The sequence below is a fragment of the Ruditapes philippinarum genome, unplaced genomic scaffold (genome assembly GCF_026571515.1).
Source record: "Ruditapes philippinarum isolate M1 unplaced genomic scaffold, ASM2657151v2 ctg1016_1_1_1_1, whole genome shotgun sequence".
NCBI classification, from domain to species: Eukaryota; Metazoa; Mollusca; class Bivalvia; order Venerida; family Veneridae; genus Ruditapes; species Ruditapes philippinarum.
Genome location: NW_026854148.1, coordinates 23,634 through 37,349, shown reverse-complemented (window position 1 = coordinate 37,349; position 13,716 = coordinate 23,634). Strand labels below are relative to the sequence as shown.

Genomic DNA, 13,716 nt, shown 5'->3' with positions numbered 1-13,716 from the left:
TCTTTAAATGGACTTTAAAATATATATTGACTGAATATAGTGAAAAGGGCAGGCCATGATCTCCAGCAGTCTAGAATTAAAGTGACTTTACATTAAGCAGTATAAAAAAGCAAAATATAGACATTCAATGACAAAATATTATGTGGCCATGTTCTCTAGGGGGGCGTCCATGGCCGAGTGGTTAAGGTCGTTGACTTCAAACCATTTGCCCCTGACCATTGTTGGTTTAAATCAAACATGGACTTTGGATTTTCATGTGAGGAAGCTATCAAGCTAGCTTACGAATGTCGTAGGCTCTACTCAGGTGTCCGTTTGTGCCTGAAATAATGCAAGGAAGAGCACCTGAGGTCTTCCTCCACAAGTAAAGCTGGAACATTGCTATATGACCTATAATGTGTTGGTGTGATGTAAAACCCAATCAATTGTCCCTCTAGGCAATAATGTGTAAATGAAATGGCCCAAAGTTCTTTTTAAGTGGCAAATCTCTGTAAAATAACAATGTGTTGTTTTCTTGTGGATTTTTTGTGACACATTAGCACTATCACAAGGAGAAATGTTATGCACACAAGCAGTTTTTGTTGTTAAACAAATTGTTTTTGTGCATAATATGTGACAACTTATTTCTTTCATTATGTACAAAAAGGTGACTGTATGATCAGAGCAAAGGGAGTAAACTATCCAACAGTCGTTCATATTCTAAGTCTAGTTATTTCCCTTTGACAAATCGTGCCACAATCATAAAATGTGCAGTCTTACCTGAAACTATTGTTCAAAATTTAATATTGCAGAAGCTGCGACTTGCAAATTTTAATGGCAAAGCCATCAATACCTATACATCGATTATAAAAGATTCAGTAATTGTCTCGGTGGTAAAAAGGGTTTTCATGTTGGAATCCTCTGTAGCACAGTACTGTGATGTATACTCGCCAAAGTAAAAAGTACCCGTTTTATAATTTCTAAAATCTTTTTTATTTTCGTGTAAACACAAAACTTGCTAATGCATAATCGTTGGTTTATGTGTTGACTGAATATTACATGCAGTGATATACCGGTATGCGTTCTCGTTAAAAAATCGTTTTTCACGTGCGCTTCGTGCGACACATATCCATATCCTGTGTCAGTGTACAGACTACACAAAATTTTTCACAAAGCGTCACAACTCAAACAAATTGTGTTGAAACAAGTCGAAGGAAATAACAAGGCTAAATAATGATGAACGAAACCTTGCTTTAGGGATATCAAATGTAGGCATGTCAGCAACCACTGCACCCTTTGACTTTGGTTGTACTTGAATGACTATCAAGCGTTTTTGGTGACGATTCCATGTCGCAGGAAACGTTACCGACCATCCTCGAATTGGTAAGCCACGTGTGTCCACTGCTGTCGATGATCGCTATATTGTCTTGCAGCATCTACGTAACAGACGTCTTACTTTAGCAGCAACCGGGCAACAGGCGTCTTACGGGTGACATCCACAGACTGTCACAGAAAAGTCAGCCTGTTCGTGCTACCGACCATACTTCGGTCAAATTCTCACCCAATGTCATCAAACTGAAAGGCTGGATTGGTGCCGCTGTAACCTGTACTTCCGACGTGTTGATTGGGATTTGATTTTGTTTTGTGACGAAAAACGGTTTAGCATAAGCCATGCCGACGGACGTGAACGTTAGAGAGAGCGTTTTGCGGAGACGTGCGTCACTGAGGACCGTTTCGGACTAAGTGTGGGGTGAGATAATGGGAGGAAACAAGATTCGCTTAATCGTTATTAATGGAAACATTCATGCTCATAAATGATGTTCTTGTTGTGGAAGCTCTTCCTTTTATTCCGTTACATGGTCCAAGTGTCTCCTTTACGCACCATAATGCCCGTCTACGTACAGCCGCAATAACCAAGCAGTTTATAGCAAATAAACCATTGTACACATGTTGGACGAGTAAAGGCGCCATGTTCGAAGAAATTATGCAATGCACTCTGTGAATGACCTTGCAGCGGCCTTACAAGCTGAGTGGATAAATTTATCTGCGCCGTTTATACAGCGTTACGTCAACATCGTGCGCAGCCGTATCACAACGTGCATTGCATAAAATGGTGGGCACATGCGATACTGGCACATTTCATCGAATCTTCAGTTTCTTTTTGTTGGTTTTTACCTCTCCAATCAATTTAAACCAGTCATGTAATGCAGTTGTGTCTTACAAAATTCACTGTGATTTTGGAAATTGACCCCTTTGTGATATCACGTAATTGTTTCCAATGAAAGAATTATCGCAGCGACTTCAAATTTTCAAATCACGCCAGCAAAGAATAGTTCTTTATCACAGGTAGAAGAATTAATCAGAATTTACGATAATTCTTAATGCCGGGTACTTTTTATTTTGGCTGAGTATACTAAAAGGATTTCAATGCGCCAGAGGTTGAGCTTCAATCGTTAAGACTTTCAGGAGCGATCTATGGTTTGACTTGGGTTGACTTTAAAGCTATTTAGTAGTCTACAGTGCGGAGTTTGGCATTTATGGAGGAGAAAAAAGATACAGACATTTATTTACACGTCTTTCAGTATATAGATATAAGAATATCCGAGTCATCTTTGAACTTCAGAAGAACGGACTTCTTTTACCAGCTAAAATCATTTATTTTGTTGCACAGCTTTGAATTTGGGACGGTCAAATAACATTAGTGATAGTTGTAAAAGATTATAGTGTCGTGTTTCAAAATTTATTTAAGCAGCAAACACATGACGCACTACCAAATTATATTCAACCCATCCAAAATACATGTTTATATTAAATTAAATTATTCTTAAAAAATATTACATATACCATAAGCTATATGTTTACCCTGGGGGGGGGGGGGTAGGGCTTGGTCCCACGCCGATAACCTGTGGACTTTGCACCACCGATTACCATTATGCATTACGGGAAAAGCCGGACATTTTGCGATTACTGTTCATGGATTCGGCAAAGATTTGACGGAAAAGGGCGGACATTTTGCGATTACTGTTCATGGATTCGGCAAAGATTTGACGGAAAAGGCCGGAAATTTTGCGTTTACTATTCATGAATTCGGCAAAGATTTGACGCCAAAAGCCGGACATTTTGCGATTACTATTCATGCTTTCGGCACAGATTTGACCAAAAGGCCGGACATTTTTGCGATAACTTTTAAATTTTAATGCAGACGGAAATCGCCAGAAATTTTGTGATTACTGTCCATGCTGGCCTTGTTCAAATGCTCCCGCCTAGTCATATCATTATCGCCTTCGTGATATTACATTTTATTAGTAGGAAGAACTCTAAGCTTATCTTTGTCGAGTCACACCACTATTTTTAGTGAATATGGTACGATCAATTATCATAAAATGAATATATAGTTACTGTCAATTCTATATAACACGTGACTCCCGTTTTTTAAATAAAAATTTAATGCGTAAAAACAAAAACAAAAAAGATTTTCATAAAACAACACTGCTACAATCCTCTAAATTGCAGATATCTAGCAAAGGTACATTGAAGTTTTCGTTTGAAAAATGGTTGCAGATCAATAATTGCTCATTTTTTCAATAATGCAAACTGAATTGAAACTGCCCAAGTATGAACATTCTTGCTGTCATGGTATAACAATATGATTATAAACTTCGAAATATAAAAACATCTGTACACGAAGGAATGTAGCGGACAGTAGATTTTATGATTATATTGCGATAATGTATGTACATGTAGGTCATGTTTTAATGTTTATTTAAAGAGCAACAAAGGTTAAGGTAAGAACATTGTTCTTAATTCATCGCGAAATTGTTACTTTTATAAAACGAGATACAAATGTCTGGATGCTTGACCTAACTTTCATATTAGTTCCAGAACAGTATATTTCTACTGTACTATTCTTAGTGGGAAAAACGTTTTCTCGAACTTAGATGAACACTTATAACAAAAAGAAATATATTTTAAATTTACAACGTGATTTTTGTATGGCGTCTATTATCTTATACTGTATAGTATTCTTAGATGGTCTGACATCTTGGCTTAAATAATAATTACGTTTGATTTTCATTTTCAAGAAAAAACCAACAAAGAAAGAAAAAGAAAAGAAGAAAAAAACAACATCATTCGACAACTATAACAGACTTACTGAATTGCAGCTTGTTTCACAACCATTTAACTGCGTGATTGTTACACCACGTTTACAATTCATGAAGACAATACCACGTGAAAACTCGTGCATCAAAAATAAATTGCGCGAAATTTAGCATTGTATGAGAAACTATGCCTACAGATTCTATTTCAGGAGAATATGAAAGTCAAGTTACTACTAACGTTATGCCTTATTCAGTCATCATTAGTTGTTGGTGATTATGATTGCATGTGTAACTATAATGTCGAACAAGGTGTTTACCCGAGCCCAGACCCGAGCGGACAACCTTTAGGGTATATGTATGAGTTTGACTGTAAGCCGACCACGCAAATACAGCAAAACTCCGACAAATTCTACACTATCCAGTTTGAGAAGCAGGTACATGTACATTCTTTTTTGTAGATATACTATATGATAAAGATGCATATTAAAACTACAAACAAATTAACACAACAGCATATCTGGCCATCAAATCTTCCACTTATCATAATTGTAAAGTCGAAAGCGAGTTCACACTATTTTGAATTTAAAAAAACAAACACGAATTCGTTATGCTGTTAGATCATATTGCTACCTGCATAATTGATGTTGATTTATCATAAAGAGCTAAAGTTAATATTAAAATAATACAGACTGAGTGAATAAGAATGTGTGCACGTATGAAGAGTAGTATTTACTTTACAATGAAAAGTTTCCATACATTTAGCGAAGGTGGAGTGACAAGTGACAATAATAGTCTTACCCTTAGTTTGACTTTTAAATATGAAATGTTCGATGTGTGCCATTATTTATAGGAATATTGTTACATTTTTTAAACATGAAATAAAACAGAAAAATTTAATTAATATACATATGTGTATAATCGTACTAGCGTTAAAATAACAAGGGAAATAACTGCAAATTGATATTAATAATTTCAAGACAAGTTGTTCCCCTTTGGCCACGGGCTGTACTTTTTACAGAAAATATGGTTATCAAAATCAATCATTTCTTTTACTAGATAGGTTATGTTCCCGAAAGTCAACAAACCCGGCTTCAGACATGCCCTGGTCAACCATCAAGTACAGATCTCAGTATGTTATTTTATATCATTGCACTGTCAGAATATTGTTTAAAGTCAAGATGTTAATATAATGCGATTTCTGCCATTTCTGACTTTAATTAATATTATTGTGTGTAATTCGATCCCTATTGATTTAAAACGGTTTCTTTCATCTAACGTTATATTTGACACATGAAACTCAGCAAATTTAATAGTAAACAAGTACCACTGTTTAAAATCTTATTCAGTGTCCAAAAAGTAATGTGATGTACCAAGAATGTGTATTTTCTGGACATTCACAGTTCCTCAAACAACAAGTGCAGCGGTAACAACATTAACAACAACAACTACTACAAGCACTACGACACCAAAACCAACCACAATTACAACTACTGGTAAAATGACGACTTCTACAACCACACCAACGCCTACAACTTCAACTACCACGCCAATTCCGAAGACACCTACAACCACGCCCATACAAACGACACGTACAACCACACCTATTCCAACGACACATACAACCACGCCCATTCACACGACACCTACAACCACACCCATTCAAACGACACCTACAAGCAAGCCCATTCCCACGACACCTACAACGACACCCATTCCCACGACACCTACAACCACGCCTATACCAACGACACCTACAACCACAACAACAACAACGACGACAAGGATAACGACGCAGTTCGTTTACTGGTCACTGGCAGGTACATTCTCTTTAATGTACAGTTAATTAAGAGAACAATAGAAGACGTCAGCCAATAAGCCTTAAAATGCACACTTCTTAAAGAAGCTAATTGAGTTGGCCACGTTCACTTCATGTTATATAATGAAAATAAATGATAGCTTTTGAGGCTAATGTCGGTTTTTACGTGGTTTTATGTCACAATTTAAAAATGTGACAATAGTCTGTCTTTGATGTGACATGACATGAGAAAAAAATACATACACCTTTTGGAACTCGTGGTTATTTTGTTGCTAAAAAGAAAACTGTGACAATTTAATATTTTCAGCTAATGTAACGGGTACGCCGTACCAGTATATAGGCGCTGGTTATAATCTCCTGACAGGTAACCCTGGTGTCACGAGGGACCCGGGCTTTCTGACGTCACAGCGTATCTTTCAGGTACATTTTCTTATATTTCTATAAAAAATTATCATAAGATATAAATCTGAAGACTTAAGAATTCTTATATTATATTTAAAGCATTTTTGTGCGTTTCAGCGCTCAAATTGACTAAATGATAAATTGACAATTTGATTGATTGGTTGATTGATATATTGATTGAATTATGAGATGATTATTAGTAGTTAATGAAGTTATTATTTATTTTAATATTTGATAAATTAATCTATTGATTGATATGATGTGAGGTCATACAGAAAAAAATATATTTCACCAGCTTTTCTATCAAAATACATGCGTTGTTTCAAATCACTTTTACAGAACAGAACTTATCTTATATAACTCGTTTCGTGTCATTATTATGTAATAAACAATTCGTATAATAATTATCTAATAAACACATGCCATAATTATAGTTAGAAAGTAGGATTTTAGTTTTTAAAGAATTAACGGATACATATAACAATAAGATTATATAACAATATATATATGCATATGAATACATGAATCGATATTGTACGAAAATATCTTCTCATTTTAACAGTGTTTAAAGAAAAAAATTCAAATACACAATGTTCTTTATACTACTACATGAATATATACATTTATTACGGGTTGTTCACATTATATGCATTACATAAGCTTCACTAAATATTGAAAAATGAAATACATTTATTATATCAGTTAACCGGGAACTCAAGCAATGTGAGGGAAGCGGTTTATGACAAACATTCCACGTGTAATAGAAAAACATACACAGCGATGTTACATGGCTCCAAGGCGTATCAGGATGAGCTGAAAACATCGGTCAAACCAAGCGGTAGGCATATGTGGAGATTTTTTTTTAAAAGAGCTATGACAAGTGTGTATCCAGCATTTCCGCATGATGTTTATGCAAGGTGTATCAATCAAGTCCGGGCCAGAACAAAGCTTGGAAAATCTGCACTAAAGTCTTGTAACAATTTTACTAGATCAATCTAAATTGATCATTTAAAATTCATTCTCTGAAACTAAAGAATGACCCCTGAACAGCTTATAAATAATAAAATGAATGCTGGGAAGGTTACTTACACAGAATCTAAGAAATATTTAAAAAAAAACTGTGTCTGTGTGTGTGTGTGTGTGCGCGCGCGCGTACACGTGCGCGTGTGTTTTAATATCCTATCCTTTTGTGTTCTCCAGCAACACACCCAATCAATCTAAGTGACAAAGCATTTACACACACCGACCAGTTCGAGTCAATGCGTCAGACGTTAGACCAGTCAAGCCAGATTGTTGTCATAGACAAAACAACCACATGCAGTTATGGAACTGTTCAATATCTTACGGAAAATGTCACCACAGGGCACTTTTCTGTCACTCGTGAATTCGCAAAAGACATGTGCTCTTTACCCGCTGTGATGACAACTTCCGGTCTCGTGAATTACATGCAGTTTCTAGACAAATGGGGAACGGTAAGACGCTGGTCTGATATAAACGGACTACTTTTTTCAATATTGTTTAAGTTATAACAAATGACAAATGAATACCGTTTTTAGATTGTTAATTGAATGTCTGTATTTGGCATTAGAACAAAAAAACCAAAATCATTTAGCATGTAGCAACACTGTAACATTGTAAACTTTGTGGACGATAAGCGTTTCCATTTGTTTATTTTTTAGAGTATCGTAACACGTGTTGATCTGGGTACTAAGACTGTTGATCGTTACCAAACAACGCCCGTGCAAATATACCAGCATGTGCAGCAAACGGTAAATATGTTTTAATTTTTTTACTGATTTTAAAATACATTTGTTAGCTGAGTTGGGCCGTATCCCATGTTTCCTTAAGCGATACAAGTCACTGATTATAACTCAGAAGTTGCTTATTTTGCTGATACATCCAGCCTAAACTTATATGTTTCAACTTACTTGCAACGAAATTCCGTTCGTCTACAGTATCATTTAAATTATTTTAGATTTAGACAAAACATTTAAATTTTACTGAAAATTGCAATTTTTAAAGATAAAGTTATGCATATGTTATTAAAGTTTTACAGCTGACATGTATAACAGAACGTAAATTGGGTTGTTGTTTTTTCTGACAGGATTTTAATCTGTTAAGACAAGATGGCGCCTATGAAGGTTTTAGCTCTTCAGTGTCCATAAACACAAATGATTACCCCAACAGTAAAGCTGGGATGAGTACAATCGGAACACACCGGGCAACATCGATGGGTTCTGTATTACACCAAATACCAATCAGTGCTGACCTGATATCCATTTCTGACGCACTAAATCTGGCATATTGGAAGCCGGTATATTATGTTTTTTTACTTGTATAGTATGTAAATATAATGTTTAAATCACGGAAGAAACCAATAAAAATAAAAATCTTTTTCCAACAAAAAACACGATATAATTTGAATAAATTCCAACATATTTTTGTCAGTGTGACGCTACACTCCAGGACATCGGAAGTTAATTGATGATTTAATATTTGATAATCATGATTGTTTTTATGTACAAAAAAGAGAGAAGAAAAAACACCAAACTGCTGTGTTTCAATCTTTGGATTTGTTTTCAATTACGTGAAATTAATTTACAGTATAACTTTTTTTGAATTTGACAAGTATTTGTTAAAAAGCGCCATTACAATAACTACGTGTATTTACTTTGATTAAAATAGATTCATTTATCTGTTGTTGTAAAAATAAGTTAAGCATCTAAGTATGATCAGCAAAAATCTTTTAAAAAAGTCTACATAATAATATGTCATTTGTTACAAGATAGCAGACGAGCTTGTGAAGGAGGGAATCTGTCCGGATAGTATTTTAAGCACCGGAATGTCTCAATATTTTGCCAACATGAAATCAGCGCTTCAACAATATCCCGCCTACAAATATTCGCAGACGACACATAAATATTCACATATCCTTATAGGTAACGCTTAAAACCGCTTTTTTCTCTTATATTATTTTTATATTATTAAAGTAAGATTGACAACTATTTATGTTTGAGCGAGATAGGATTTCTACATTAAAATGATATAATTTTTTCAAGCTTAAACGGCGCTTAAATCCCAAAGTTGATTTCAGAAAACAAAACGTGTTTTTGAAGGAAATAGAGGAAAATGAGTGTAGGTTCAAATACTGCATTTATTGAACGAGTTGAATAAAATTATATTATGCGGGCCTCTAGCGAGCAAAGTATTATTTTATTCAACGAGTCCAATACATTCAGTAATGAACCTGCTACTAATATATTATTCTATTTATCACATACCCAAAACAAAGACTGTTTTAAGTGCAGTTATGTAACAATTCAAACAAAAGCAAGATAGTTTCTTATCTCATCTGCATTGTAAGAAATGCTTGATCATTCAGATTAAGCAAATCTTATATGTAAATGCTTCTTTAAGGCTAGCTTCGTGCACATTACACGTTCATCGAATTTATAATTCAAATGTTATAGTTTTACTCCTTTTATTTATTAAAACAATACACATGTTTATAGATCGCCCTGTAGTTCAGGTACCCATCACGTGGCCATTGGGTACCTATGGATTAATGAAGGCTACTAATGGTTGCCCAGGTGACAACACTCGCTGGCAGGAGGGTTGGAGGAAGTTCGATACAGAAGACACTTTTAGTTCCCATAATTCATTCTCGTCCGGGATTCAACATTACCTGTCAGGTATAAGCACTAGGCAGGTTATTATAATAAAATTTGCAATACAAATAGCTAATGACACCTTTATATATTGCAATGCTGTTAATTATCGCATTGCCGATAAAAATCGAAGCACTGTTAAATGCCATAACGCCGACATTTGTCATGAAACAGAAGTATATAGTTCGAGGGTTGGCAGCAAGACTGTTGTAAGTATTTCTTAACTTAAGTCACCGCAGTTTTGAAGTCAACTAGTATATCACTCTGAGCATGATTTGCAGGATTCACATTAAAAAAAATTCTGGAAACAAAGTGATGCCTCGGAAGCATTAATCACAACAAAATAACATAAGAATTGCAAACTCGGTTTGATTGAGTCTGTACATGAGGGATAATGTATAAGTGCAACATCCCTCACGCCCCCTAGCACCGGCTTGAGAGGCACTCAATTCTCAACACTTTATAGTGTTGGCATCAATGATCCCGAAGGACCAGAAAATATAACAACACTGAAGTGAGTTTTAAAAAATGACACAGCATGATTTAGAAAACGGCTACATAACAGGATAAATCTTTCTCAATATCGTTACAATGCTTGTTAAATAAATGGCGAAATATGCCGAAAGTCCAAGTAAAGACTCTGGTTGTATCAATGCCTTAGAAGAAATGCAATGTGATCGATACACTAGTATTAATTTGTGTATTTTTCAACAGGTGATTTTCACAGTAATGATATAATTACCCGATTTTGTATGAAGACGAGTGGACACAGTATAACAGGAGGTCATTATGACCAGCAGTGGCCTCGGGGATCTTACTGTCTACTGAAGAAAGGCTCATGTCCGTCAGGTATGTCAATTTTCTATACTACACGTGTCATGTCTGATTGTTCCTGTCAATGGAAAAAGGCGAAAGACCGAGAGAGGAAAATAAATATTCGATATGTTCTACCTTTCGCCTTTTTTGTCCCTTTTATACAATATGATTTTTCCATAGTAACGGATGTTGCATTTCGCGCATGCGCATTCGGCATATAACAAAAACGCTATAATGGGCAAGTAAATGCTCGTCAATACCTTTTATTTTAAATTATTATAAATTCCTTTATTATTTAATCTACTTTCGCTGGGAAGGGATTATAAATAATCTCTGATAATTCTACATTTTACCGTCATTCATCACATGAACATTTTTCTGACATATAACGTGGGAGGATGGATAGGATTCTTCCTAGGGTAAGACGGATGTATATTCTTACATTGCATACAGTGTTGTTTAACCGTTAGATGTTTCAGTAGTGGGTATATACTAACCATTAAACTGTATTGTTGTTTAACCGTTACAGGTTTCAGTAGCGGGTCAATATTTTGGGATGATGAAGATATAACTAACCATAATGCTGCAGGCGGTATTTTGCCTGATGGTACATACAACAAAAACACTAACATGTTTTTCTGCTGCAGGTATAGTAAGATTTAAATGTGCATACATTTTCACCTAACAACCTAATTGAAACGATCACTTGACATACTATTACCCTATGTGTTCCGTATGTCTGTCTGTTTGTCTGGCAGTGGAGTATTTTCACATTGGACATAGCGTTGTTTTCTCACATTGACAGGGAAAATTGACATTTCCCTTCAGATTGAAGTTTGCTTTTGCTTTTTACCTCAATCGAACCTAATTTGTTTTTTTTCCTGATGACAGTTTGTTTCTTTTGTTTGATAAAGATATTCAGGGATCGATGGCAAACCAAAAGACGTTTTTTTATCAATTTAAGTGTTTGTATTTTTGTTGTTGACATCTTTAGCTATGATCTGCTTTCTTTTCAGGAATGATGGGTCTTCATCTACTAAACTGTTATTGCCGACAGATCACACATTTGTACTGATCAAATATAGACAAAGCTGTCAATCAGTGTTCGGAATGAGCGTGCACGAAGTTTACGTGCGTTGGGACGACGAAAATACGTTTAACAAAGATAAATCGTCCGGAGCCCACCCCCTTGATGATGGCGGAAGTAAAGATCACAAGATTCATTTTTGTATTTATCAGAAACAATCCGGACCGGGTATCATTGGATAATCCTTTGCTTTGTGCACATTTCATTGAAATCTGTGATTAAGAAAATATAAAAACACATAAATTATAAGCATATTGATTTCTTTTTCTTTTTATAATTCATAATGTGTAGACTTATTTGTAGTTAACGTTTTTTTACAGATAAAAAAACAATGAAGTTCAGATGTTTTCTTGCTCTCCTTAAAAATGCGTTCACTCCTTGTTAAAAAGCATGGAATTTATAGTACAAATGTTGGTGTTAATGTACATGTCATTTAACCCTGGAATCTACGTTGTTTAATCATGCATTGCCTCCTAAATTCAGAATTGCTATCATAATTACATGTTAAATATATCATAGAGGGCTTATCACAGTAAAAACATGGAAACTAGATTGCAAACAATGCACATTTGAACAACATTCTTTTCTGAAAGAATGGCGGTGAATGTTGCTTTTTCTTGAAATAATTGACAGGGCAAATTTATTCACCTTTCTCTGAAATAACTCTGAAATAAGCAATTTAAAAATTATTTTATTTGTTAAATAATTGGAAGGAAATATTTTTTGAGGTAGGCCAATCAATATGAAATAGTGTACTGAATTCTAAGTTTAACTCTACGATTAAAAAAAAGGACCGTGGTACTAGTAGGCATTTTTTTAGAGATTTTTTTGTGTAAATACAAATTAAGGTTTGGCATGTTTTTATTAGAACAATCACTGGCTATCAATGGGTCATAGACGGGGTGATTAAAATCCTAACAATTATGTTATACATTATCATGTTAATTTACCCCCCACTATTGCATTCTAATTTCATTTCTTTCAAATACAAAAGTCGCCATGTAATAAAACTGTATAGTACTCATTAACAGTTCGTTTTTTGGTAGACACGGTGCAAGTTGTTCAGCACATTATATTCAAGGCAGTCTATATATAGTCTATTCCAAAGATCTTCAGAATTTTGAATTTTGCGGATATCGTAATTAATCATACCCACTTTTTTATTTTGACCTAAGTATGACTTGCAGCACCTGTGGTAAATTATTAAAATTATTACTAAGGCCTTTTCCTGTATCTGTGGTTAACTAATATCAACATCGCTAGCTGTAACTGCTTTAAACAACGATGTAATTAAATAATAAAACCGCTTGCTTTTAATTAATACTAAGACCGTTCGCTGTAAATGCAATCAATTAATACTGAACCACATTCTGTGGCTGTGATAAATTAATACTAAAACCGTAACTGCGGAAAACGACGATGTTATACTAAAACCACTTTCTGTAACTGCGGTAAATACTTAAACCGCTTTCTGTAACTGCGGTAAATACTTAAACTGCTTTCTGTAACTGCGATTACTTAAAACCGCTTTCTGAAACTGCTATTAACCAATGCTTAAACCGCTTGCTGAAACTGCGGTTAACTAAGTTATACTACTCTACTTTGAATTGCTATCATAACAAAGAGCTAGAGGTAACCAAACACAGTATTTTTTTTAGTATTTTTGAGCGATAATTACAGACATTTGACAACACATACATGCCGTTCTATCCAGTCTCTATATAGCTTTTGAATGCCTGGAATATAGTAGTATTTTATTATTGAAATCACCTTAAGAATTATATAATACACTGTTTCAAAATTCAAACCATAGCAAGTACATTACACATATTCATTGGAACAAGATTAAAA

At 34.8% G+C, this 13,716-nt stretch overlaps 1 protein-coding gene across 2 annotated transcripts; it reads left to right on the top strand.

The window, feature by feature from the left end:
- The first annotated feature begins 3,660 nt into the window (after positions 1-3,660).
- LOC132739109 (mucin-2-like) lies at positions 3,661-12,114 on the top strand. Of its 2 annotated transcripts, none has more exons than XM_060726758.1 (14): positions 3,661-3,761; positions 4,286-4,510; positions 5,133-5,205; positions 5,477-5,893; positions 6,200-6,312; positions 6,997-7,132; positions 7,495-7,766; positions 7,974-8,063; positions 8,399-8,608; positions 9,080-9,233; positions 9,807-9,986; positions 10,677-10,811; positions 11,308-11,425; positions 11,795-12,114. In XM_060726758.1, the coding sequence occupies exons 2-14, from the start codon at positions 4,292-4,294 to the stop codon at positions 12,045-12,047; spliced, it is 2,370 nt and encodes a 789-aa protein (XP_060582741.1). In that variant the 5' UTR covers positions 3,661-3,761; positions 4,286-4,291; the 3' UTR covers positions 12,048-12,114. The 2 variants fall into 2 exon arrangements, with proteins under 2 accessions (XP_060582741.1, XP_060582743.1); XM_060726760.1 differs by having other exon boundaries at positions 3,701-3,761; positions 4,274-4,510.
- Positions 12,115-13,716: the final 1,602 nt, after the last annotated feature.

Excerpts from the sequence above, each read along its gene's own strand:
- LOC132739109 (XM_060726758.1), top strand. The coding sequence starts at position 4,292 with ATGAAAGTCAAGTTACTACTAACGTTATGCCTTATTCAGTCATCATTA. Across the intron at positions 5,894-6,199 it reads CGTTTACTGGTCACTGGCAG|CTAATGTAACGGGTACGCCG; the intron begins GTACATTCTCTT and ends TAATATTTTCAG. Across the intron at positions 7,133-7,494 it reads AACATCGGTCAAACCAAGCG|CAACACACCCAATCAATCTA; the intron begins GTAGGCATATGT and ends TGTGTTCTCCAG.